Here is a 24,254-nt window from a genome sequence, read left to right on the forward strand (position 1 = left end):
AGGATTAAAAACAAGACCTTCCAAAGGACGAATGAACTCTTTTTCTGGGTCAACGGCCAACTAGCACCGTGTATATTTGTGTGTGTGTGTATATGTGTATTGGGGTAGAGAGGGCTCCCGTAAGCCGTGGTGAAGGCAACCTTTCTAGGAGAAGCAAATCTCTGATTTAAAAAACCATAAAGCGGAAGACCAGTACCCGCATTAAGCTGGTCTGCAGTTTAATTTGTTGCTGGCTATCTTGCTCTTGCTTGTTGCTGGATCTCAACATTTTGAACCGAGAGAGAGACTTAGCTGTCGTACAAAGCTAAGACTCTGTAACATCATATTTGTATAGATACTCTCTCAGACATTTGGGCTCATGGATTTTAAATGTCTGAGGGAGTGGCACTCGTCTGACAAGACGTTGCAATCATCATGTATGTATGTAAGTATGAGTATATATGTGTATATAGGAGTGTGCGAGAGAAAAGATATATGGACACATAGACGGACAGACAAACGTTATGCACAAAACAGTCCAAAATCCAAGAAGTTCACACTGATATTTTAATATGTTTGGACAAAAATAGGAATAAATTAAGTAAACAAAAATTAACATAAAAAAGAATTTTTCTCATTTATTTTTTTTTTAAAACATTATACATACGTATATATCAATTAAGAAAAAACACTAGAATCTACAGTAAGCGGTTAAAAAATAAATAATCGCGTGTGTAGACAATCCAGACAAACAGCATGTCCTTTCACCCCGTCTCACACCTAGAACCATAATAAATTTATAAGTCCAAGCTTTTGTTGAGAAGATTCCACTTAGCTTATCGTCTACATTTGTTTATCTGTCTCCAAGTGTATATGTGCGTACGTCTATAAACATGTGTGCATATCCTGTGTGTGTATAGGTACGTGTAGAAGCATATGCGGTAGTGTGCGAGTGTATATGCATGTATGTTCACATATGCGAGGATGTTCATGGGGTGCGTAGGTGTCCAATTCAAAGTTTTATGAAAGACTTGGTTTTGAATAGCGGCCACACAAGTTGCTGACCATTCCAAGTCCAAAATGTTGGAAGGGTCATATATTCAAATAGGTCTTAACCTTATTGGCTATACCGTGCCCCTCCTGCTGCTAACCCTTTTAAAGGAAACATTCTTGTTTTTTTTTGTTTCAAAAGACTTTTTTGTATTTTTACATGTCAACATCTAGGAAATAAATACAGAAAAGATATAAAACATTTATATATTTTTTGTATTAATTTTTTTTATTCATATATATATATATATATATATATATATATATATAGTTTTCTGTTACACTGATTTCCAGTAAACATGTATGTTTGCATAAGTACTACTATTTTTGAATGACATGGCTAATTGTTTATGGGGTTAGAAATTTATTCAATGTATTTTTCAGTAAAATCTATTCAGTATATATTTCGTTTCAGTAAAATTTATTTGATATTTATTTCGTTTCAGTAAAATGTATTCAATATATACGGCATTTAAACAAAACAAATACATTCTTCATGCATAGCAAAATAACTGATAATGAATTAAGTATATATTTAAATAAGTTATTCTAAGAATCTATAAATATGTTGAATCGAAAAAAGAAGAAACAATTATTGTTGAGATAATAAAGGAACAAAAGGCACCCTCTTAATAATAAATAAGATAATTTAGTTTCTATCATGACAAAAGCACTTTTAGTAAATTTTTATTAAAAAAATCATATCAAATATTTTTCTTGAAATAGTTTTGACCTTATTGTTTCAGTCACAGAACACTATATTATTTTGCAATGTACAATATTTTAGATGCACTCAAGGATGTATGTGTTTAACTGACTTACTTGTATTTTTATTCTTATTTTTATAAATTGTACCTATTTACTATGCCTCCCCACGGGACAGAGTTAGACACCAGGGTCGTTTTTTAACGTGGAGAAAAGGTACAAAAATAAAAATTGTCTCAGTCGTGAAGGATTTCTCCTCCACCGAAAGAGAACAAGAAATAGAAGTGCAGCATCTGAAGAACAGATGGTATTTATTTGCTCCCCCACTGAGCAAATTAGGCACAAGGCCGTTTTTAATGTGAGGTAAAAACCAGCTCCCCTAAAAGGGGTCACTCTGGTTACCAAAAATAATAATTGTCCCAGTATAGAGGGTTTCCCCTCCATTGACTGGTACAAATTATCTTAAGTACAGTATCTGCCGGAACAGATACTACACTTTGAGATATTAAATCTTTTATTCATGTTAAAAAAAATACAGAAAAAAAATCAACGATGAACAAAAAACTTAGGCACATGGCCAACTCAAAAGGGGGGATTTTGAGGGTCGTTGGTCATCCTTGTCACTCCAGCACTAAACAAAGTCAAAAGTTTCTCCCAGCTAGTATCTTCTTTCACCATAATACCGCATTCACCCTTTCATATTGGGGGACGTCCTAGTAACTCCCAATTTTTAAAACATTTTTTATTGACGTGTAAAAACAAAAAAGATAACAATAAAATGGTAACAATAATTCATTTGTGTCGAGGGAGGGGGAAGAAAAAAACAAAAGGTGATTAGTAGGACCCTCCCAACCCCGTCTAGTTGATAGACTGCCCGTTCCACTAGGTTTGTAAAAGGAACCTCGCTTCTGCGGGTCAGTCTCTAGGTGGGGATGCCCTCTAGATGGGGGTGAATGGAGAAAAGAAAATTTTGTGGGTAAGGGATGGAGGTTAGTTTGTATTTCTTTTTCTCCAAGATGGGTAAAATTTAGAGGAAGGGGTGAAAACAAAAATTGCAGGTAAGAGGGGATGGGGATCTTGGAGGCTTCCTAATCGGGGAGGGATGGAACACACACTCAGCTAGCTGAGAGACTACTTGTTTAATTTAACTTTACAGAACTGCGCGTTCCACACCTAGGCGGGGAACACGTATTCAAATTTGGCTCCTCTTCGTACACACAGACTTGCCACATGTATCCATCTTCTGTCAAATGCCGCGCGATGCAGCCTTCTTCTATCACATCTGATCTTCACCCGTAGTTGGTGTTTAAAGAACGCGATCAGATCTTGATCAGAAAAAGACAACACCCCCCGGCAACCTTGCAGACGCGACGTCCAAATCACCATTCTCGCCACGGCCAGAATCGTAACGTAGACCATTTGTCTTTCCCGGTCCCACGGCGGCCTCACGTTGTCCACAACATTGGATACAGTAATTGGGCGAGGATGCTCAGGATCGATGCGAGCCGTCACCCCACTGACATACGACCAGTACTGGCGGAGTTCGCGGCAATCGAAGAAAGCGTGATCCGTAGTTTCCACAGCCGTTGTCCCACAACGGGGACAATCAGGCGACTCCAGAAACCCAGAACTGCATTGTATGTTGTTGAGTGGAAGTGCATTTCGGGCCAATCGCCAGGTCAGAGAGAACTCCGAATTGTTCAGATGACTCGAACCTGGCGCCCAGCTCCACGCGGAGCGGATCTCACTCTGCTGCCACCCCAAACGCGCGCATAGCGGGTCGTCAGCGGCCTCCTTCACTAGATCCCTGTGGAGTTCCCTACGGGTAGCAGTCACAAGGTCACTGGACCTTGGTAGTCGTTTTAGCGCGGCTCGGCACTCTTTCATGTAGGCAGATTCTCCCCGCGGCCTGCGACGGCTCTCGATGGAAGGGTCGAGAACGAGGTCGGGGAAGGCGGCAGTAACCACGGGGTGCCACGGTTGGTCCTCCTGCATATAGTGGCTCAGGAAGGCCAGCCTCTCAGCATCTCGATGACACTTCAAGTCCGGCATTCCCAAGCCTCCCTCACACGGACGTTGAATACAGACCTGTCTGCTCACCCAGTGTCTTCCTCTGTCCCAAAGGAGCGAGGACAAGAGTTCGACAAGAGCTTTTAGGTGTTCTGCAGGCAGGGGAAGTACGGCCAGTCGGTAAAGGATGAGAGGAAAGACGTAAGTGGCGCACGCCTCAGCTCTACCCTTTAAGGAAAGTTTCCTAGGAAGCCACGAATTGACTGCAGCCTCCACCTTTGACCGTACCTCCAACCAATTCTTGTCAAGCTGGAGACCCGGTCCGAACCACACGCCGAGGATCCGGACCGGGCCATCTGTCCAGCTGAAGGGCGCAGGGAGGTTTGCGTTGCCACTCCATGCGCCCAACCGCAGTCCTACCGACTTGTTGCGGTTTATCTTGGCCCCTGTAATTCTTTCGTACTGTGTGAGTGCCTCCGACACGACCTCAATGTCTCTGAAGCCCGACACGAAGATCGTGACATCATCGGCGAACGCGGATACCTTGGCAGCTGAGCCGCCAGGCAGAGCCATTCCGCGCAGGGCCGAATTTGCCTCCCCATGTCTCAGCTTGCGGAGAAGAGGCTCCAAAGCCAGGACATAAAGCAGGGGCGACAGCGGACAACCCTGACGAACCGACCGAGAGATAACAAAGGGTTTCGAGCGCTTTCCGTTCACTTGCACGACAGCCATGGGCTGTCGATACATTATGGAGATCCACTTGCAAAAGTCCGGTTTAAAACCGGCGGCCTCTAAGACAGATGCCAGGAAACGATGGTCGACCCTATCGAAAGCTTTGGACTGATCTAAGTTTATCAGCGCGGCTTCCGTGTCGTCATCTATTCCCCCCTCTAGGATCATGCGGATCAGGTGCAAGTTGTTCTGAATCGATCTCCCCTTCACAGCGTAGTTCTGTTCCGGTTCAACCAACTCGTCGATAACAACCTGCAGCCGATTCGACAGGACCTTGGCCAAAATCTTCAACTCTGTGTTTAGCAGAGTTATGGGCCTGTAGTCGTCTAACTCTTCCCCTCCATGCCCGTCACCTTTCTTCAGCAATGTGATCACTCCCTTGGTCACCTGCCCTGGGATGGATCCCTGAGCAAACCAATGGTTGAACATATCCGTCAGAAGAGGCAGAAACATGGGCGACAGCCTCAAGTACAGTTCGTATGGCAGACCATCAAGTCCTGGCGATCTGTCACAGCTGACCTGCTTCAGCGCAGTAAAGACCTCCCGCTCCGTCACCCGGCCCTCGCAACTAGCCGCTCTAGCCGCCTCGAGGCGGGGAGAGTCGGCCAAATAGTCGCTAAACTCAAGGACCGGAAGATCGGGCTGCTGCGTAAAACGCTCCTCGAAATGTTCTCGAAACCCCTCGCAGATCTCCCGAGTCGATTCCAGGGTTCGTCCATTCGGATGTTTGATTTTTGCAATGTATTTGTCCGAGCCACGCCTAGAAACCTCACGGCGCACGTCTGCATCAGAATTGACTGCTTCGTTGCCTATCTTTCTAAGCCTAGCTCTAACTACTTGGCCTTCGTAACGCTTGCTAGTCTCGCGTAGAAGGTCCTGCTTAGCTAGTTCCTGACTAACCCTATCACCCTCCCCCGTAGCCTGGGCTAGTTTCTGCTCTAGCTTCTTCTTCGTCTTGGCCTTATCTAGTGCGAGGCGCTGGGCATACTTGACGGAGAAGCTTCTGATCTTGGCTTTGAGACCTAACCACCACTTACTCCCGGTAACCGCCCCCACTAGTGCCTTTTTAATCAATTCTCTTAACTGATCTTGGAAGTCTTGTATCTCCAGAAGGGAGGTGTTTAACTTCCAGTACCCCGCTAACTTAGGCCTATTTCCTAGCTTCAGCCGGGCCATAACTAATTTATGGTCCGTCTGGCCTAGCCAAGTGAACGTGGGACAAGATAAGAAGTCTACTTCGCCTCTCCTAACTAACATCCTGTCCAAATAAGTATTTGGATAGGAGGAAACGCTATTGGTCCACGTCCACATCTCCCGCCCTGGATGCTCGACCCGAAACCTGTCGACCAGACCGCATCTAGCCATCAGATCAGCCAGGCTGGACTCGCACCTCTCCGATCCTCTAGCTCCGCCTCCTACCTTATCTATGTCGGGGTCTAAGATGGAATTCCAATCCCCCATTAGCACTACCCGCTTCCGACAATCTACAAACGCGTCAAGCTGACTGAAGAATGAGACCCTCTCACGAGCGGTGCTGGGCGCATGAACCGCAATCACCCGAAACACAGAATCTTTTACGGCAACATCGGCCACAACCAGCCTACCCACTGCATCTCTATGGACAACGTCGACCGTCGCCGACAGGGTACGTTTAACCAGCACGGAGACTCCCTTCCCCCGCGGGCTGCCATATGCTGAGAAAACCTCAAAGTCTCGGGCCAGCACCTGACAGTCCACAGAGGAAACGAAATGCGTCTCCTGAATCGCAGCGACATCCACTCCCAGGGACAAGAGGTCGTGCCGGAGGCGAGCCGCCCGGCCCGATGACCTCAAGCCCCTCGCATTCAGACTAGCCAAATTCAAAGCCATGGTACCTACCTTAAGGTGTGTTACACTCAGCTCCGAAGTCAGCCGGGGAAAGGACACCGACGTTGTGTGCAATGCTCAAGGTGGTCAGGTTTTTCATGTCCTGACCTTCTCTCACAATGCCGCCGACATCCAAAGGGTAAGTCAATTTAAGGGCCCTATAGAGTGACGGATGGACCAACACTGGGACCCTTCCCTTGCATTGTTTTGCGAGTTCCTCAAGGGAAGGGTCATTTTTCCTAATCAGTTCAATTCCCGGACCAGCCCCTTCAGCGGCTTCCAGCATTGTCCACACGTTGGTTTTGCAGGCCTCAGGAAGCCTGACGAAAGTTGTTAGCCGTGGGGCGTCCGGGAAATTAGAGGGGACATTAACGTCTTTTCCCCCTATCTGTTGGCAGTCCAGCAGAGGTTTTAAATTTTTTTTTCTGCCGGTGTGGTACGCCCATTGCCACAGACAGGGGGTCTACAGAACAAAGTTCCTCTCTCGTTTCGAGGGCGAGAGTCCCTGTTGGAGTGAGTCCGTAAGTGGGAGAATCTGAAGGGTCTCTCCCCCTCCCGGGTTCATTCTTTTCTTTCTGGGATGGCGGCTCAATTTGCATTGGTGTGGGGACGAGTGTCTGTGTGGTGTCTGGTGTTGGTGTTGGTGCGGTGTCTGGTGTTGGTGTGATGTCTGGTGTTGGTGTTGGTGCGGTGTCTGGTGTTGGTGTTGGTGCAGTGTCTGGTGTTGGTGTTGGTGCAGTGTCTGGTGTTGGTGCAGTGTCTGGTGTTGGTGCGGTGTCTGATGTTGGTGTTGGTGTTGGTGCGGTGTCTGATGTTGGTGTTGGTGTTAGTGCGGTGTCTAGTGTTGGTGCAGTATGTGGTATGGGGGTGGAAGTGGGTTGTGTTGTTGTTAGAGGTGGTGTATGCTCACAGGGAGTGGGGGCTGCCTTTTCTTCCCCTTTCCTTTTCTTTTTTATTCTTTTGAATGAACCGGGGAGTGGTGAGGTTGAGTTCCTCTCCCTCTCACTAGCAGATTCATCCTCAGAGGAGCAGTGTTTTCTTCGCTTGATCCCCGTCTCAATTGGTGTGGGGACCGTTGGTTGTTGCTGCTCCTCTAATTGTTGTTTCTCCGGTTGATGCTGTTGCTTTTCTGGTTGCTGCAGCCGTTTTTGTTGCTGCTGTTCTGGCTGTTGCTGCTGCTGCTGTTTTTGTTGTTGCTGCTGTTTTCGTGGCATTGGTTGTGGAATTGGCCGCGGCAGCTGATGTTGTTGCTGCGGCTGGTTCAACGGCTGGTTTGGCTGCTGCTGCTGTGTCTGCTGCCATGGCTGTTGCTGCGGCTGTTGTGGAGGCTGCTGTTGTTGTTGCTGCCTCGGTTGTTGGGTTGGTTGTGGGACGGTGGCAGATGGGATTGTGGGCTTCCGTTTCCGCCTCATTACCGTAATCCATTCCTCCCCTTTGGGCTCCTGCACAGTTTTGGGTTTCCTCGGTGCTGGGGTTGGTGCTCTGGTTGCAGGAGTTGTGACAGCCTGTTTGGACACTGGTGCTGTCTCAGAGGTTGGGACCGCCTTTAGTGTCACTTGAGTAGGATTTGACCTTTGAGGGCAGCTCTTGGCCATGTGACCCTGTTTTTGGCAAAACCAGCAGTGCGGACGACGCCCCTCCACTACTACTGTCATAGTTGCCTCCTTAAATGTCAGCTGTGCTGGTATCGCCTGGAAGCCTTCCTTCTTTAGCCTCATGGCCACAGTGTAGCTGCCCAAGTGCATGCCGGTTTTCGACCGCACTGGGGTTATTTTTTCCACCTCGCCGAACTGTGTGAAGAAGGATCCCAGGATTTCTGCTGATATTTGCATAGGTACATTGAATACCTGCACCCGGGTCCTTGTCCTGCCCTGGTATTCGGGCTTTAGTTTTGTTCTCCCATACTTAATTTCCTGTAGGGAGAGTCTCTCCGCATCTTCCTTGGTGGGTAGGAGGATGTCCCACATGGCGTAGCTCCTCTGGTACAGGTATAATACCGGGATGTTTAGCTTGTGTAGGAGCCCTGCCATGTCTTCCTTTTTCATCCCTAGGAGGCGGTTTTCCGGCATATCCGAGATGATGAGGGAGAGCACTCTGTCTTCGATTGCCTCCCAAGCGCCTGGCACTGGTTTAATTTCTGCCCCCTCTATGTATTGTCTATACTTGGTCAAGTACAAGTCTCTATACTCTTGAGGGGACAGTTGCTTCTCTACAGTCTTCCCCCACGCCGACCCTCTTGTTGGTGTTGGATCTTTGGTGAGGTTGGACTGTTTTTGCTGTTCCTTGGCGGAAGGGTTGCTATTTTGAGGGGCATTTTCCTTTCCGCTTTCCTTTGGGACCGACTCTCCCTGCTCTATACTTCTTCCAGGAAATACTTCCCTTTTTGGGGAGTCGGCCTCCTGGGGAGCATTGTCCTCTTTATTGTCTTTGGGAGCTTTTGCCCCTTTTGTTTTGGGGAGGTTTAGGCTGTATGCCCCCTCGTTTTCTTGATTTGCTCCCCTTTTGGGGCAGTAGCCCTCCTGGGGAGCACTGTCTCTCTTATCGTTCTTTGGGGCTACTGCCTCTTGATTTTTGTTGTCAGAGCGGGATGCCCTGTCCAACATTGTTTTTTCTCCCCTTTGTGGGGAGTCGCCCTCTTGGGGAGCACTGTCTCCCTTATCGTCGTTTGGGGCTACTGCCTCTTGATTTTTGTTGTCGGAACGGGATGCCCCGTCCAACATTGTTTTTCCTCCCCTTTGTGGGGAGTCGCCCTCTTGGGGAGCTGCTGGTGAGTTTTCTCCTTTCTGAGGGGCGTCCTTTGGTTTGGTGTCCGGGCGGTATGCCCCGTTGCTTTTTGCTTCCCCTGTTGGGGAGTCGTCCTCTTGGGGAGCAGTTTTTCTTGTGGTAGCCCCCTGGCTGGGGGTATCGGTATTTTTCGATATTTGTCGTCCAAGATGACAAGCTTCAAAATGATACTGATCTCGTGAAAATCCGTCGCCTCTGTCGAAAGTTTTTGCAAGACATACAAACACACACACACACGCACATTTTCACTTTTATATATATACTAGCGAGGGGTACCCGGTGTTGCCCGGGTGTTTGTAGGTGCGTGTGAAAAAAAACAGGTGTAAAATAGTTGGAAAATAGTAAAGTGTGAAAAAAAAAACAGATGTGCGTTTTTGATTGACGTGACAGCGATAGCTATTCAGCAGTTAGCATTTTGTGTGAGACAGTTTTTAATGAGGTCAATAAATCGGTTTGTTTGTTTTTAAAAACCCGCTCCCTCGTCTCAAAATGAAAGCTACCGTCTGATATGACAAAGTCGACATTGACCAAACGTTACTTAGCTCTCTAGAGACCACTGGCTCTGGGCCTGTGATTAGAGTAGAGTTTCGCTTTTTGTTTATACCGAAAACCGAATGTAACGCGTGCCCATGCGGGAAATGTCGAATAATTAACGTTTGAAAGTCAATAAAATTAAATAGACAGGCGAGCTCCGTGGTTAACTGTGAGATATTACAATTTATAGATGATATAAAAAGTTTTAAGAAGTTGTGAACCGAGCGAGCGCTTCTCTGAAAGAAGCCTTTTGTGGACATCGAGGAAAAGCGTACATACATACATACATACATTTTCGCTTTTATATATATAGATAGATGATGAGTAATATGTGATGATGATTATCATCATCATCCACTTTTGGTATTTTAAATGCTACAAGTGTTTTGGACTCTTGGATTGCAACATCAGACCGTCTCATGCCTGATCTCCATGTGGACTGATGGAAAAGTTTGCTGTCAACTATACTGCATGCAGTTAAATCACATATGCACTCAAACGAAGCTTTTCTTAATCTAAAATGTTCCCTAGTGACAGAGGTATCTAGGCATGTTATGAAGTTGATACAAATTGTACGCTGTAGTGTACATGGTAGAACTAGCTAAACCTAGCAAGGCCATTACATAGAAGATCAGAAGCAATTGAGCTCATGTCTCACTGTGATGTAAGGGAGACAAATCGACTTCTCCTTTTGTATCTTAAAAAAAACGTTCCCCTTTATATTGATATCAGTTTAGGGGGTGGGGCTAAGAAAATAAGCACAAAATGAAATGCATTGCTGGTTGTAAACAAAAGAAATATTTCTTGTTTTAGATTTGGTAAAACCTTTTTGATACGTTTTTGGCCAAATATTTGGCTGTTAAGGGATCAAAGTTAAATGATTTGACCTTTGAAAACTCTACCAAACTCATCTGCCAATTTTAGGTCTAATCACTTGAAATTTTAGATGTAGGTTACTTGGACATGGATCAAACTTTTTAATTTGATTTGAGCCCAAAACAATAAATGTTAAGGGGTCAAAATTGGAGTCAAAGTTTTTTTTTTAAATTTGACTTCTGCAGTCTCTACCAAATTACTCAGCCAATTTTTGGTCTAAACATTTCAAAGTTTACATAAAGTTTATTCAGACATAGGGCAAGCTTCTTAATTGGTTTTGGCCAAAAATTTGGCTGCCAAGGGGTCAAAGTTCAAAAGATTTTCCCTTTGCGGTCTCTAGAAAACTATTCAGCAAATTTTAGGTCTAAACATTTGAAATTTTACATAAAGGGTACTCAGACATGCAGCAAGCTTTTTAATCAGCTTTTAGGCGAGAATTTGGCTGCCAAGAGGTCAAAGTTGAAAAAGTTGACCTTTGTAGACTCTACCAAACTCCTCAGCTAATTTTACCTGGATAGGAGTTAAACTTTCTAAGATATATATATACATATGCACCTAAAGTTATGAACAGTACATAGGGCCCGAGCAAAGCCAAGCTGAACAGTTAGTATATTTCTAATTTTACTTGTCCCTTTTCAAAATTGCTTGATTAATTCATTTTATTGCCCATTGTCCGATGATTGTCATCATATAAAAAGAATCCACCTGAAGACAATTGGGTTTTACAAATTCTCAAGCCCATTGTGTTTAAGATAATCTTTACACATTTACATACAACATACTTATGTTGACACACGGATTCTCATTAGATCACCACTGAGCCTGGCCAGTACTAGATAGGTGAATATTTGAGAATACCAGATACTGCATGTGGGAGGATGTCAGCTTCTACATCCTACTTTGCTTCCAACTGTTTTGACCCTGTCCTGCCGCTGGATCAGGCTGGTTGGGATGAGAGTGAGGCTAACTTTACAAAAACTAGCTTCACTTTAAACAAACCCTCAGTGCAAGTTATCCATCATCCCTAAGATGAGCAAATGGTAGTCATCATTCTGACAGATGAATGACTTTTTTTTTAAACGTTTTATCATAATTTTTTTTTTTTTTTGATTACATGGCTTCAAGTCGATATGCTTTTATCTGTGTTTTTTTTCCAAGTGTACATTATATTGAAATAAGATGCAACCATTTAATTTTCACATTTGCAAACTTAAGCACAACCAATAAAATTTTTCATATAGATGCAAGGATGAAACTAGTAAGTCTAATTTTCAAAAATAAATACTCATAAAAAGAATACCAAAATAACTAGACACAGTTAAAAATGGAAAAAGTTATAGATCATGGACTTAGAATGAGTGCTTTATGCCAAATTGATGGTTGAATATGGTTAAATCTTTGCACATTTTTGTATTAAGTACTAACCCCTATTAGTCGCTAAGTGTATCAAAAAAATGTCATAATACTTAGTTCATTACACCTTATCATAGCATACAAAATTTCAGCCAGATCACCCAGTAATTTCCAGGAAAAACTGGAACAAGCTAGCAGACAGACTAAGAAAAATATAATATAGACTAGAGTTTGAAAATAAAGGAAAATATTTTACTTACTTCAGGAAAATAAAACTGTGACAACTGACTCTCGTATTCCTTTCTGTATTTCATGATAAAATCTTTCTCTTTGTAACTGAATGGCTGCGCAACTAAATGCTCCATGAGCAGCACAAACCTCCGATGCTGATTTCAGGAAGAAAAAGACAAAAGAGAAATTATATTTTTAATCAAACAAACAAAAAAGAAAACATGGATATTCTTAAAATATGTTCTTTTCAAACAAAAAAGCATCCTAATATTTCAAAAGTCAATCCAACACAAATGTCAGTCATATTTGATCAATTGTCACAAACGATGCAATAATTTTCACTCATGATTCTGTTTGCTTCAGAAGACAAGAGGACATATTTCTATAATTTGTTCTTGAACTGAGAGGGATAACTTTACTTTTACTAAGAGATTCGGTCACTTTATACGAGAATTTAGGATATTGAAGCCAACGCAACTTTGAGGAATTGTAAGAAAAGAAAGATGCAACAACTTTTTTTAATAAATATTATCCTTAAAAACCAATGAATTAAAACATTACAAACTAAAATTTATCATATGTATATATCCATACTAATATAATTTTGTGTGTGTGTATTGATATTCACATTAAAAACCCTTTTTTCTATTTATTTAAAAAAGAAAATACAACTTTGTTATATATGGGTCGTTGAATTGCATTCATCTGCAAAAGATCTAGTTAATTTGCATATTTTTTTAAGTATTCATTTTAATTAATTCCCTATTAGTTTTTCAGTTTTCTTATGGGATGATCATCCTTAGTTTACTATTATGTGTAATTATATTCATGCAGATATTCTACATGATTTATACTTGTGTAATATTTGCTATATAAATACGAAATCTGCATTAATCAAAATATCATATTTAAGCATATTTTACAACTGGGCAATGCCAGGCGGCCTTTTCGTATATATTTGTGATGGGTTGATTCAAATATTTCCCCCTCCCCGATTCCGATACAATTACAGATTCCATATAAATTACCAATTCTGGTTCTTTATAAATGATTCTTTATAAATACATTTAACTATAAAATTGTTATTGTTTTCTCTATTGCCATAAAAACACCCATTAGCTACGCAGATATTTTTTCAAACATAAAAACACACTGATCTACAGATTTTAATTTTACTGTTAGTTTAAAATAAATATTTATTATTTTATCATTACTACCAGCAGTGGAAAATTTTGTTTTAAACAAAATCAAATAAAAATATAATTAAAGAAATCGTTTTTGGCATTGGAAAATAGGCACAAATTTTTTTCTGATTTTGATACCCTCAAAGTCTTGATTTTTCCAATTCCCAATTCCAATTAATTCTCTGAACATTAATATATATATATATATATATATATATATATATATATATATATATATATATATGATAAGCACATTTGGATATGACATGCAAAATTGTTAATAACTCTGACACACATTTATAAACTGATTTGTTAAAAAAATGAAGATGTTCATATTGTGGGAACTGGAATATAATTACAACCGCAAATTCATTTGGAGGAGGAAAAAATTGATGAAGATTGAAAAATTGATACATTTAAGAAAATGTCACTTTGTAATATATTCGGGACTCTATGTCAATAGTGATTAAGTTAGCCAGTGTGAATTTTGGCAAGGGTCACACTTAGTGCATGTCATGATAACCCATATCTGCAAAACAGAATCATTTCCAGGGTTGAATCAAAAATGGCTGACATGTAAGGTCAAAGTCAAACAGCATAGTAAAAAGTATGGATGAACAACATTATTTTTTTCAAGTTAGTCCATTTGTGAAAGTTGTCAATGTGAATCCACAATAGGTTGCGGAAGGCAGTTGGCCATTAATGTAGAAAACTTTGATAATCACTAAGTGCGAAATTTGACCTCAATGTCTCTGTACATATGTCACTTATTTCAATTAAATTAAGAAGTTAACGAAAGCATTAGCTAAGAGAATTTAAGTCATTCTCTTTCCCCCCCCCCCCGAGTCAATTCTATCCAAAAATAAAACCTTTAAGAAAATGCTCAGCAAATATCTCCTTATGTCTTCTCTGCACGAAAAGAAGCTTACTGTATAACAACCACTAGATAAAACTATGATGCAAAGAAAGAAGCAACTATAAAAGAGAGAATAAACACCCCCACTCCATTCATATATAAAAATATTTTGTTATTGAAAACAACTTGCCTCATGTTCATTGATTTTTTCCAAAACTTGGGCTTTTAATGTTTCCAAATCAATCCAGGAACTGCCTTTCAAATTTCTGAAAGGAAAAAAAGAATACAAAATTTAATAAGAAAATTTATTTTTGTTCATCATAAATATATGATTACTAAAAAAAAAAAACAAAAAAAAATCATATGGAGAATTTCAAGAATTAAATCTTTTATGTTGAAATATATTTTGCTCGTACTATATAATATACTAGCATTTCAGCTCGGCGTTACCTGGGTGCTTGGAGGTGTGTTGAGCAAAAAAAAAAAAAAAAATTGGTAGTAGGAAGGCAGGCTCGAACCCGTACCGCAAAGGAGGAAAAGAACGGGGTAAAACCTAACGTTTATGCTGTTACGATCACCGCCAAACCGGATGCGACATTTTTTTAAAATTAAGGCTAGACAATCTAAAGGAGAGGATAACTTTCAAAAATATCGGCGAAAAAAGTTAAACCCCCCCCCCCCCCCGTAGAAAAGTGCCTAGTTGAAGGGGAAGATATTAATGTTTTTAGCCAATTTTTCGATATTTATCGTATGAAAGGTCGAACTTTAAAACGATACTGATCTTGGTAAAATCTGTTGTCTCTATTGAAAGTTTAAGGCAGACATGCAAACAGACATACATACATGCATTTATATATTGGTAACTAAAACTTTTCGACCCAAACTGATGAAAAAGCTTGCCCTATCTCTGAATACCCTTTATGTAAAATTTTAAATATTTAGACCAGAAATTATCTGAGTAATTTGGAAGAGACCGCAAAGGTCAATTTTTTTAAACTTTGACGCCTATTATGCCCCCTTAAAATTTATTGTTTTGGGCTCAAATCAAGTTATTAAGTTAGATCCATGTCCAAGGAGCCTATATCTAAAATTTCAAGTGCGTAAACCCAAAATTGTCGGAGGAGTTTGGTAGAGTTCTCAAAGGTTAAATCGTTGAACTTTGACCCTCTTAATCGTCAAATTTCTGGCCAAAAACCGATCACATCGATTTTCCCAAATCTCAGTACCCTGTATATCAAATTTCCAGTCTGTAGACTAAAAATTGACAGAGTTATTGCGTAGGGAAATGTACACAGACACACACACACAGACACGTTCACTTATATATATATATATATATATATATATATATATATAGATATATCACTCATACTATATATATTTTAAATATATTTCTTTTATATCAACATAAAATGATGCAATCATTCTCATGTAAATGAAAAGGAAATTTTTTTTTTTAAATTCTTTTTTCTGATTAAAATTTTTTTAATATACTAGCAGTTCAGCCCAGCTTTGCTTGGACCCGATGTATTGTTCATTACTTTACGTGCCTATGTATATATTAAAAAGTGTGAATATGTACGGTAATCATCATAATCATCATCATGACGGGCTCCTTGCCCGGACCAATGTGACTCTTCCTCTCCAGAGTTTCCTGTCTTCCATCAGTTGCCTCAGATCTTCAAGTTCACAGTTGGCATTGTGTGCTATTTGTTGGATGTATGTGGATCTAGATCGTCCTCTGCTTGCGCATCCATGTCGTAGAGTCTATAGCAATACATCACTCACCAATTCATACTTGCTCTTCAGACAATGACTGGCAAATCGTAGGCATCTTTCTCTGATGGTATTAGATATGGCAGATTAAGACAAAGTTTATGACTTTCAATGTGAAAGGAGAGATCAGGGTTTTGGTTGGATCAACACTGAAAGAAGTCACTGAGTTTACGTATCTGGGCAGCAACATAGTTTCCACAGAGAGAGAGATATCGGAATTCGCATCTCAAAAGCATAAACCACATTGGATGGGCTACATTCAGTATGAACTTCAGGACTGGCTGACAAACTGAAAAGGCAGTTCTTCAGGACAGTGGTAGAGTCTGTTCATATTTACGGTGCTACAACATGGACACTCACCAAAAGATTGGAAAGAAAACTAGACGGCACATACACCTGTATGCTAAGAAAAATATTAAATATATCTTGGCAAAATCATCCCACGAAGCAGCAACTTTATGGCAACCTACCTGCCATATCTAATACCATCAGAGAAAGATGCCTACAATTTGCCGATGTACGGTAATGGCTTTCCATATAATAGGCTTCCTTAACTACCATAGAGAAAAGTTGGTACAGACTGCAAAGCTCAACATTTTTTTAACCTCAATTTTGATCCCTTAACATTTCTTGTTTTTGGGCTCAAATCTAATCAAAAAGTTTGACCCATGTCCAAGAAACCTACATCTAAAATTTCAAGTGTTTAGACCTAGAATTGGCAGAAGAATTTGGTAAAGTCTGCAAAGGTCAGTTTTTTCAACTTTGACTTATTGGCAGCCAAATGTTCACCCCAAAACTGATTAAAAAGCTTGCCGCATGTCTGAATACCCTTTATGTCAAATTTCAAATGTTTAGACCAAAAATTGGCTGAGTAGTTTGCTAGAGACCGCAAAGGTAAAATCTTTTGAACTTTGATCCCTTGGCAGCCAAAAATTGCTTGAGTAATTTGGTAGAGAAAGCAGAGGGCAATTTTTTTTAAACTTTGACCTCAATTTTGACCCCTTAACATTTGTTTTGAGCTCAAATCAAATTAAAAAGTTTGACCCATGTCCAAGTAATCTACATTTAAAATTTCAAGTGTTTAGACCCAAAATTGGGAGAGGGGTTAAGCAAAGTTTTCAAAGGTCAAATCATTGAACTTTGACCTCTTAACAGCCAAATTTTGGGCCAAAAACGGATTAAAAAGGTTTTCCTAAATCTCAATACTCCTTAAATCAAATTTCAAGTCTATAAACCGAAAATTGACAAAGTAGTTTGGTAGGGAAATGTATACACACACACACACAGACAATTTCACATAGCATTTCAGTCCGGCATTGCCCGGGTGCTTGGAGGTGTATGTTGGGCAAAAAAAAAAAGTGGTAGTAGGAAGGCAGGCTCGAACCCGTACCGTGAAGGAGGAAAAGAATGGGAAAAAAAAATTGACGTCTGTGCTGTTATGACCACCATCAAACCGGGAGTGACATAGGTTTTAATTAAGGCTAGACAATCAAAAAGAGGGGATGACTTTCAAAAATATCGGCAAAAAAAGTGACTCCTCCTTGTAGAAAAGTGCCGAGTTGAGGGTGAAGAAATTAATGTCTTTAGCCAATTTTTCAGTATTTTTCATCTGAAGGGTAGAGCTTCAAACGATACTGATCTTGTGAAAATCTGTCAAATCTGTCGAAAGTTTTATGCAAACATACATACATAGATTTATATATTGGTAGCTCAAATTTTCGACCCAAACTGATTAAAAAGTTTGCCCTATCTCTGAATACCCTTTATGTAAAATTTCAAATGCTTAGACCAGAAATTGTCCGAGTAATTTGGTAGAGACCACAGAGGTCAAATTTCTTTTTTAACTTTTATCTCTATCATGAACCCTTAACATTTATTGTTTTGGGCTCAACTCAAGTTATTAAGTTAGATCCATGTCCAAGGAACCTATATCTAAAATTTCAATTGTTTATACCCAAAATTGGCAGAGGAGTTTGGTAGAGTTCTCGAAGATCAAATCGTTGAACTTTGACCCCTTGACAGCCAAATTTCAGGCCGAAAACGGATTACAAAGATTTTCCCAAATCTCAGTACCCTGTATATCAAATTTCGAGTCTGTAGACTTGAAATTGACAGAGTTATTGTGAAGGGAAATGTATACAGACACACACAGACAGACACCATTCACTTATATATATATATATATATATATACACAGAGAGAGAGAGAGATTGCAAACAATATTTATTTGCAATTTTATATTTTTTCTAGGTTTATTTTTTACTTTCATTGATAGTCTTCATCAATCAATTAATCCTTATCCTTGAATGTTCTCCAGGCCTTGATGAGCGGTGACTATATGTTAAAAAAAAAAAAAACAATTATATATAAGGTGCCACAAGTATCTCAGCCTCAGGGGAGAGTAACAAACATCTCATGCCTGCTCTCTATGTGGACCAATCCAAAGGGTTGATACTAATCATGTTACAGGCTATCAAGCTAGGGCTGTTGATCTTCCACATGTTATTGAGTTGGTGCACACTGTACATGGCCAAACCACCCGAGACACCAAGCATGTAAGGCAGTGATTCCCAACCATAGTGTCAAGGCACATTAATATGAATACTGGTGTGCTGCAAAGAGATTAAAAAACTATCAAAATCTTGCTGTATTTCCCAACTTTGTATGTGAACTGGAATTTTCTAACCTAAACATTAAAAATAAAAAACGTGAAAGACTTAAAAACATTGAAGAAGAGTTAAAAGTATGTTTCTCTCACATGTGCCCATTTACGATTGCAGTAGTAAAGAAGCACCAGGTGCAACTGCCTCACTAACATTCATCGTTATTTTTCTATACCAGGTATTCAATACAGGATATGTTTTATTCATGTGAATAAAAATTTTCCTTATATGATCGTCTTTATTTTCATTATTTAATTCATAAGTTGAAAATATTCATTTGTGATAGGTGTGCCGCCATGTAAAAAAGATTGGGAATCACTGAGGTAAAGTATCCAAAAATCTGAATAATACCAAGTTTTGATGCTTGTGCAGTATGATGAAATTTCAAATAATTATATTTTAAGTAAAAACACTATTACATACTTATGTGTCATGTCAAAATCCAAATATTACAAAAAAGATTTTTCTTCATTTTCGTTTTTAATATAGGAGGAATTCTAAACAAGAACGAAAGAAAAATATATAAGGTTACAGTAAAACAATGAGAATAATGATAAAACATATTTACAAGATTGGCGGATTTCTGAAAACGCCACCTCTTTGATAACTTCGGTCTTCTTCTTTCTTCAGTTCTTCAACTTTCCATGCAATATTCTGCGAGGCAAAAAAAAAAAAAAAAGAAAAATACAAACTTACTTATAATGAAATCAGGAAAGAATTTTTTTTTTTTTTTTTTTTTTTTACATAGGCATCACCACTTATCAAGGCCAAGAGGCCACTCGAGGATAAGGGTTAAAGAGTGTACAGTAGAAATTGGACAATATAGTAATCGTTAGTAATGGAAATTCGGTAAATTTGTTAACTTATATGGAACGGCTCTTCAAGAACTTTTTCACGTGAGACTTGAAGACAACCATATTGTAGTCAGCTGGAAAGCAGGAAAACGGAAGACAATTCCACAGGTGTGCAGTTCTAAGAAAGAAGCTTTGTTCATGGAATCTACGCTTAAGTTTAGGCACAGATAAAGAGTGGGGGAAATTATTGATAGTGTTTTCTGCTAGAAAGCATCCAAAATCTGACTAATACCAAGCTTCGATGCTTATGCAGTATAATGGGATTTCAAATAATTACATGTCAAGTAAAAACACTATTACATACTTATATGTCATGTCAAAATTAGTAAAAATTCCAAATATTACAGAAAATTTAATTTTAACAGAATTTTCAATAAGATTTTGACAAGTTTTTTCGGGGGCCATTATTTGCCTTGTTGTGGAGTCAGGGTTAGTCACATTGTAAAATGAAAAAAAAAAAAGCTAAGCTATAAATAAATAATCAAAGTGGACACAGGTCAAAAGTGGGAGGTCATAAGCTGATAAAATAAAAAGGAGTACAACAGAAACTGGAAGTAGCAAAGGTAAATTATTCGGTTGGTGTAAAAGATTTTGGCGATTTAAAATTTCATCTTGAAAATCCAAAGTTTGTGCCTTTGAAAATCTTTACTCATAACAATAACTTGATTCCCTCTGTCAACGAGCTTTTAAATGTCTCGTTGATAAACTTCTTTAGGTTTTGGTTGTTTTACGGCATATCAACCGTTTTCAGGTTATTTAATGCCGAATCCAGTGATTTTGAAGAACAATTTTTTAATAGAATAAATTTGTTTTTTTCAAGTCGGTTTCTATTCAACCCATAGTTTGGACCCTAACAGGTACTATCACTCTGGGTTAGAGTGGACCTGGGAGCAACGGCAATTAAAGGGTGGCTCCACACTCCCCAAAGCCCGCAACTTGGGGCCTCACCATCGGATATAGTTTAAGGTCATATCCAGGACCCTCTTTAGGTTTTGATGTGAAATATAAATCTAATTCATGTTCTCCTCTCGTTATTTTATCTTAAGGTTTTATAATCCTCAAACTAAGCGAGGTCAGGAGAATATGCAGGATGACGCAAGATTTCCCAACCATATTTTCCTAGGTCTTTGACCAGTGCTATGTGAAGATGAGCCTTGTAATAATGGAAGATTACTCTCTTTTTGTTGATTAATATAGGTGAGAATATTGCAGATCAATATAGGTGAGAATATTGCAGAAAAATAAAAAATTGATGCTTTAATAATCTAAGACAATTATGGAAGAACATCATGGTGATAGGTTAAAGTCATAACTAGGACTGTGACAACAGCATATTCTTTTCATTGTTCTTGAGTATATATCTGTTAATATCTTATGTTTTTATACAGACTGGTGTGGTTCTCGGTTGATTAACTGTGCCGGATATATACTTGAGAGTCAAAAGAGTATTCTGTTGTTACAGACCTAATAATAACAATATACACAAAATAAATTAGAATGGCTTCAAATGTCCCTTAAAAAACAGCAAAAACTTTTGCAACAAATTGATAAAATACATTCATATAATAAGAATTTTATGTTCTTATACTTCCTACATTTATACATGTACAGGTTAAATTAATCATTTTTTATTTTTTGATATAAATATTTTATGATGTACATAACCATGATAAAATGAAAATATCATATTCTAAAAATCATGTAAATTGATCAAGTTATCTTATTTTTATAAAAGAAATCATTTTTAAGTGATTAATGAGCATTTGTAGATATTATGACGGAGATCTCGTAAGCTTGAATTATTGTCAAGTTATCTTCCGTGTTTCTTGAGATTATTTTCAAGATTGCGGCACCAAGACAGCAGCTCCTCTCTTACTCATAAAATTTGACTTCCTTAGTTAAAAATAAAACTAATTCATCATTTTAAGTGATTTTTGGAATATCGTATTTTTGTTTTGTCACAGATACGTACATTCTAAAAGATTTTTTTCTTTATTTTTGTTTTTTAATATCGGGGGAATTTTGGGCAAGAATCAAATTTTATATTGATTTACTTCCTACTAGTGATGGGACGATTCCAATATTTTTCCTAATCTGATACAATTACCGATTCCGTACTAAATTTCTGATTCTGATTCTTTATAAATCTCAAAATATTTAACTATAGAGTTGTTATTTTCCCCAAGTTCTGTAAAAAAACACATGTTAAATATGCAGATATTTTCATGAACATAAAATTACACTTGTGGAGGATGACTTTTAGCTTTACTGGTATTTAAAAATCAATAAATATTTATTATTTTATCATTATTACCAGCAATGGAAGATTTTGCTTTAAACAAAATCAAATAAAAAAAAGACAAAAGAATAGTTTTGGCATTGGAATATAGGCACCATTTTTTTGGATTCCGATACCCCAAATTGTTGATTTTTCCGATTCCCGATTCCAATTAATCGTCCCAACACTACTTCAAACATTTATAGATAAAATTAATTTTTTTTTTTTTAATATAATTTATGTAATAAATTATCAACAAAATATCATCTGTCTGTGATAGTTCACAGTAAAACATAACTTTTTAAATTAACCTTTAATTTAAAACACTGGCTCACTGTTTCTCAAAATGAGTCGTGTTGAATAATTCTAAATGTTTGGATTTTTAACTTACATGCATCAAGGAATAATAATTTTGTTTTGTTGTGTAAAAAAGATGATGAAAAGGTCGGCCGTCAGCTCCAAATTGGGCCACTGAAAAAGAAAATTATGAAAATTAAAAGAAAGAAAAGGTCTTGTCCAGAATTCTCCCTATATTAAAACAAAAATAATAATGTCATATTCCAAAAATCATATAAATTAATCAAATAGTTTTATTTTTAAATAAGAAAATCAAATTTTGCGGCTAACCAAAGTGTGGCTGTACTGTTTGGAATTTTGAAAACAATCTAAATTTTAAAAAAATAAGGGAGACAACTCAATAATTTAAATTTGTAATGCTTATAAATTCCCATTAATCACTTGAAAATGATTTTCTTGATAAAAATAAAACTAATTGATCAATTCATATGATTTTTTGAATATGACATTTTTGTTCTGTTATGAGTATGTACATCATACGGTTTTTTATTTTTGTCTTTTAATGTAGGGGAATTATGAACAATAACTGAAAAATATATATATATAAAAGTGAACGTGTGTGTGTGTGTCTGTGTGTGTGTACATTTCCCTATGAAATAACTCTGTCAATTTTTAGTCTACAGACTCGAAATTTGATATACAGGGTACTGAGATTTGGGAAAATCGATGTGATCGGTTTTTGGCCAGAAATTTGGCTGTTAAGGGATCAAAGTTCAATGATTTGACCTTCGAGAACTCTATCAAACTCCTCCGACAATTTTGGGTCTACTGATTTGAAATTTTAGATATAGATTCCTTGGACATGGATCTAACTTAATAACTGGACATGAGCCTAAAACAATAAATTTTAAGGGGTCATAATAGGGGTCAAAGTTTAAAAAAATTGATCTCTGCAGTCTCTTCCAAATTACTCAGACAATTTCTGGTCTAAATATTTGCAATTTTACATAAAGGGTATTCAGAGATAAGGCAAGCTTTTTCATCAGTTTGGGTTGAAAATTTTTAGTTACCAATATATAAATGCATGTATGTATGTCTGTTTGCATGTCTGCTTTAAGCTTTCAATAGAGGCGACGGATTTTACCAAGATCAGTATCATTTTAAAGTTCGACCTTTCATACGATAAATATCGAAAAATTGGCTAAAAACATTAATATCTTCCCCTTCAACTAGGCACTTTTCTACAGGGGGGGGGGTAACTTTTTCGCCAATATTTTTGAAAGTTATCCTCTCCTTTAGATTGTCTAGCCTTAATTTAAAAAAATGTCGCTTCTGGTTTGGCAGTGGTCATAACAGCATAAACGTTAGGTTTTACCCCGTTCTTTGACTCCTTTGCGGTACGGATTCGAGCTTGCCTTCCTACTACCACTTTTTTTCCTTTTTTTTTTTGCTCAACATACCCGGGCAACGCCGGGCTGAAATGCTAGTATATATATATAAATTCAGTAAGAACAGATATCATATTAGTGTTCATTTAAATGTTATCTTTTCAGATTTCTCATGTTAGACTGCAATAGATCTGACAAATTGATATTTGATTTTGACTAACCATTTCTTCTTTTTTTCCTTGCATGTATACTAAAAATGCAATTTGTTTCAGTTTCTTTTTGAAAAGAATTATTGCAGCAAAGATTATTACAATGGAAACAATTTTAAGTAATGATCTAGAAAAGCTCAAAATGTAAGGGAGATAATTTTGTACTTAAAAAGATAAGATTATGCGTTATCTCTCTCATATTTTATATATATATATATATATATATATATATATATGAACATAAAATGCTATAAAGGAGATATGTTTTATGTAGCATTCCAAGTAAAAATTCTTGTATATACTTACATACCAAGCAAAAATTAGTACCCTCGGCCAATATTGGGAAAAATTATTGAGTAAAAGTTTAATTAAAAATAAAAATTAATTTTTGTATTTAGCCAATCTGTCATTGTTAAGAGCAAAAATATCCATAAAAATAATATGAAGGAGATAATCCGTCTGTCATTTAACCAAATAATAATGAATGGCAGATTCGCAAAGTACAAAAACTGACGTTTATTCTTAACTAGCCTGGGTGCCCGGCATTGCCCGGGTGTTTGGAGGTGTATTGAGCAAAAAAAAAAAAAAAAAAAATCCGTAGCGCGAAAGAGGAAAAGAATGTGAAAAAA

General features: G+C 38.3%; 1 protein-coding gene across 1 annotated transcript in view; it reads right to left on the reverse strand.

Moving 5' to 3' along the window:
* LOC145291478 (small ribosomal subunit protein uS9m-like) overlaps positions 1-24,254 on the reverse strand; it is a 67,433-nt gene that overhangs the window by 17,243 nt on the left and 25,936 nt on the right. Inside the window, exons 6-9 of the mRNA XM_080137360.1 lie at positions 22,123-22,202; positions 19,168-19,253; positions 14,351-14,426; positions 12,150-12,275 (exon numbers count right to left, since the gene is read on the reverse strand). Of these exons, the coding sequence (XP_079993486.1) occupies positions 12,150-12,275; positions 14,351-14,426; positions 19,168-19,253; positions 22,123-22,202 (368 nt within the window). The remainder of the gene's footprint in view (positions 1-12,149; positions 12,276-14,350; positions 14,427-19,167; positions 19,254-22,122; positions 22,203-24,254) is intronic.

Source organism: Euprymna scolopes, chromosome 12 (assembly GCF_053919585.1).
Source record: "Euprymna scolopes isolate OS-2025 chromosome 12, ASM5391958v1, whole genome shotgun sequence".
NCBI classification, from domain to species: domain Eukaryota; kingdom Metazoa; phylum Mollusca; class Cephalopoda; order Sepiida; family Sepiolidae; genus Euprymna; species Euprymna scolopes.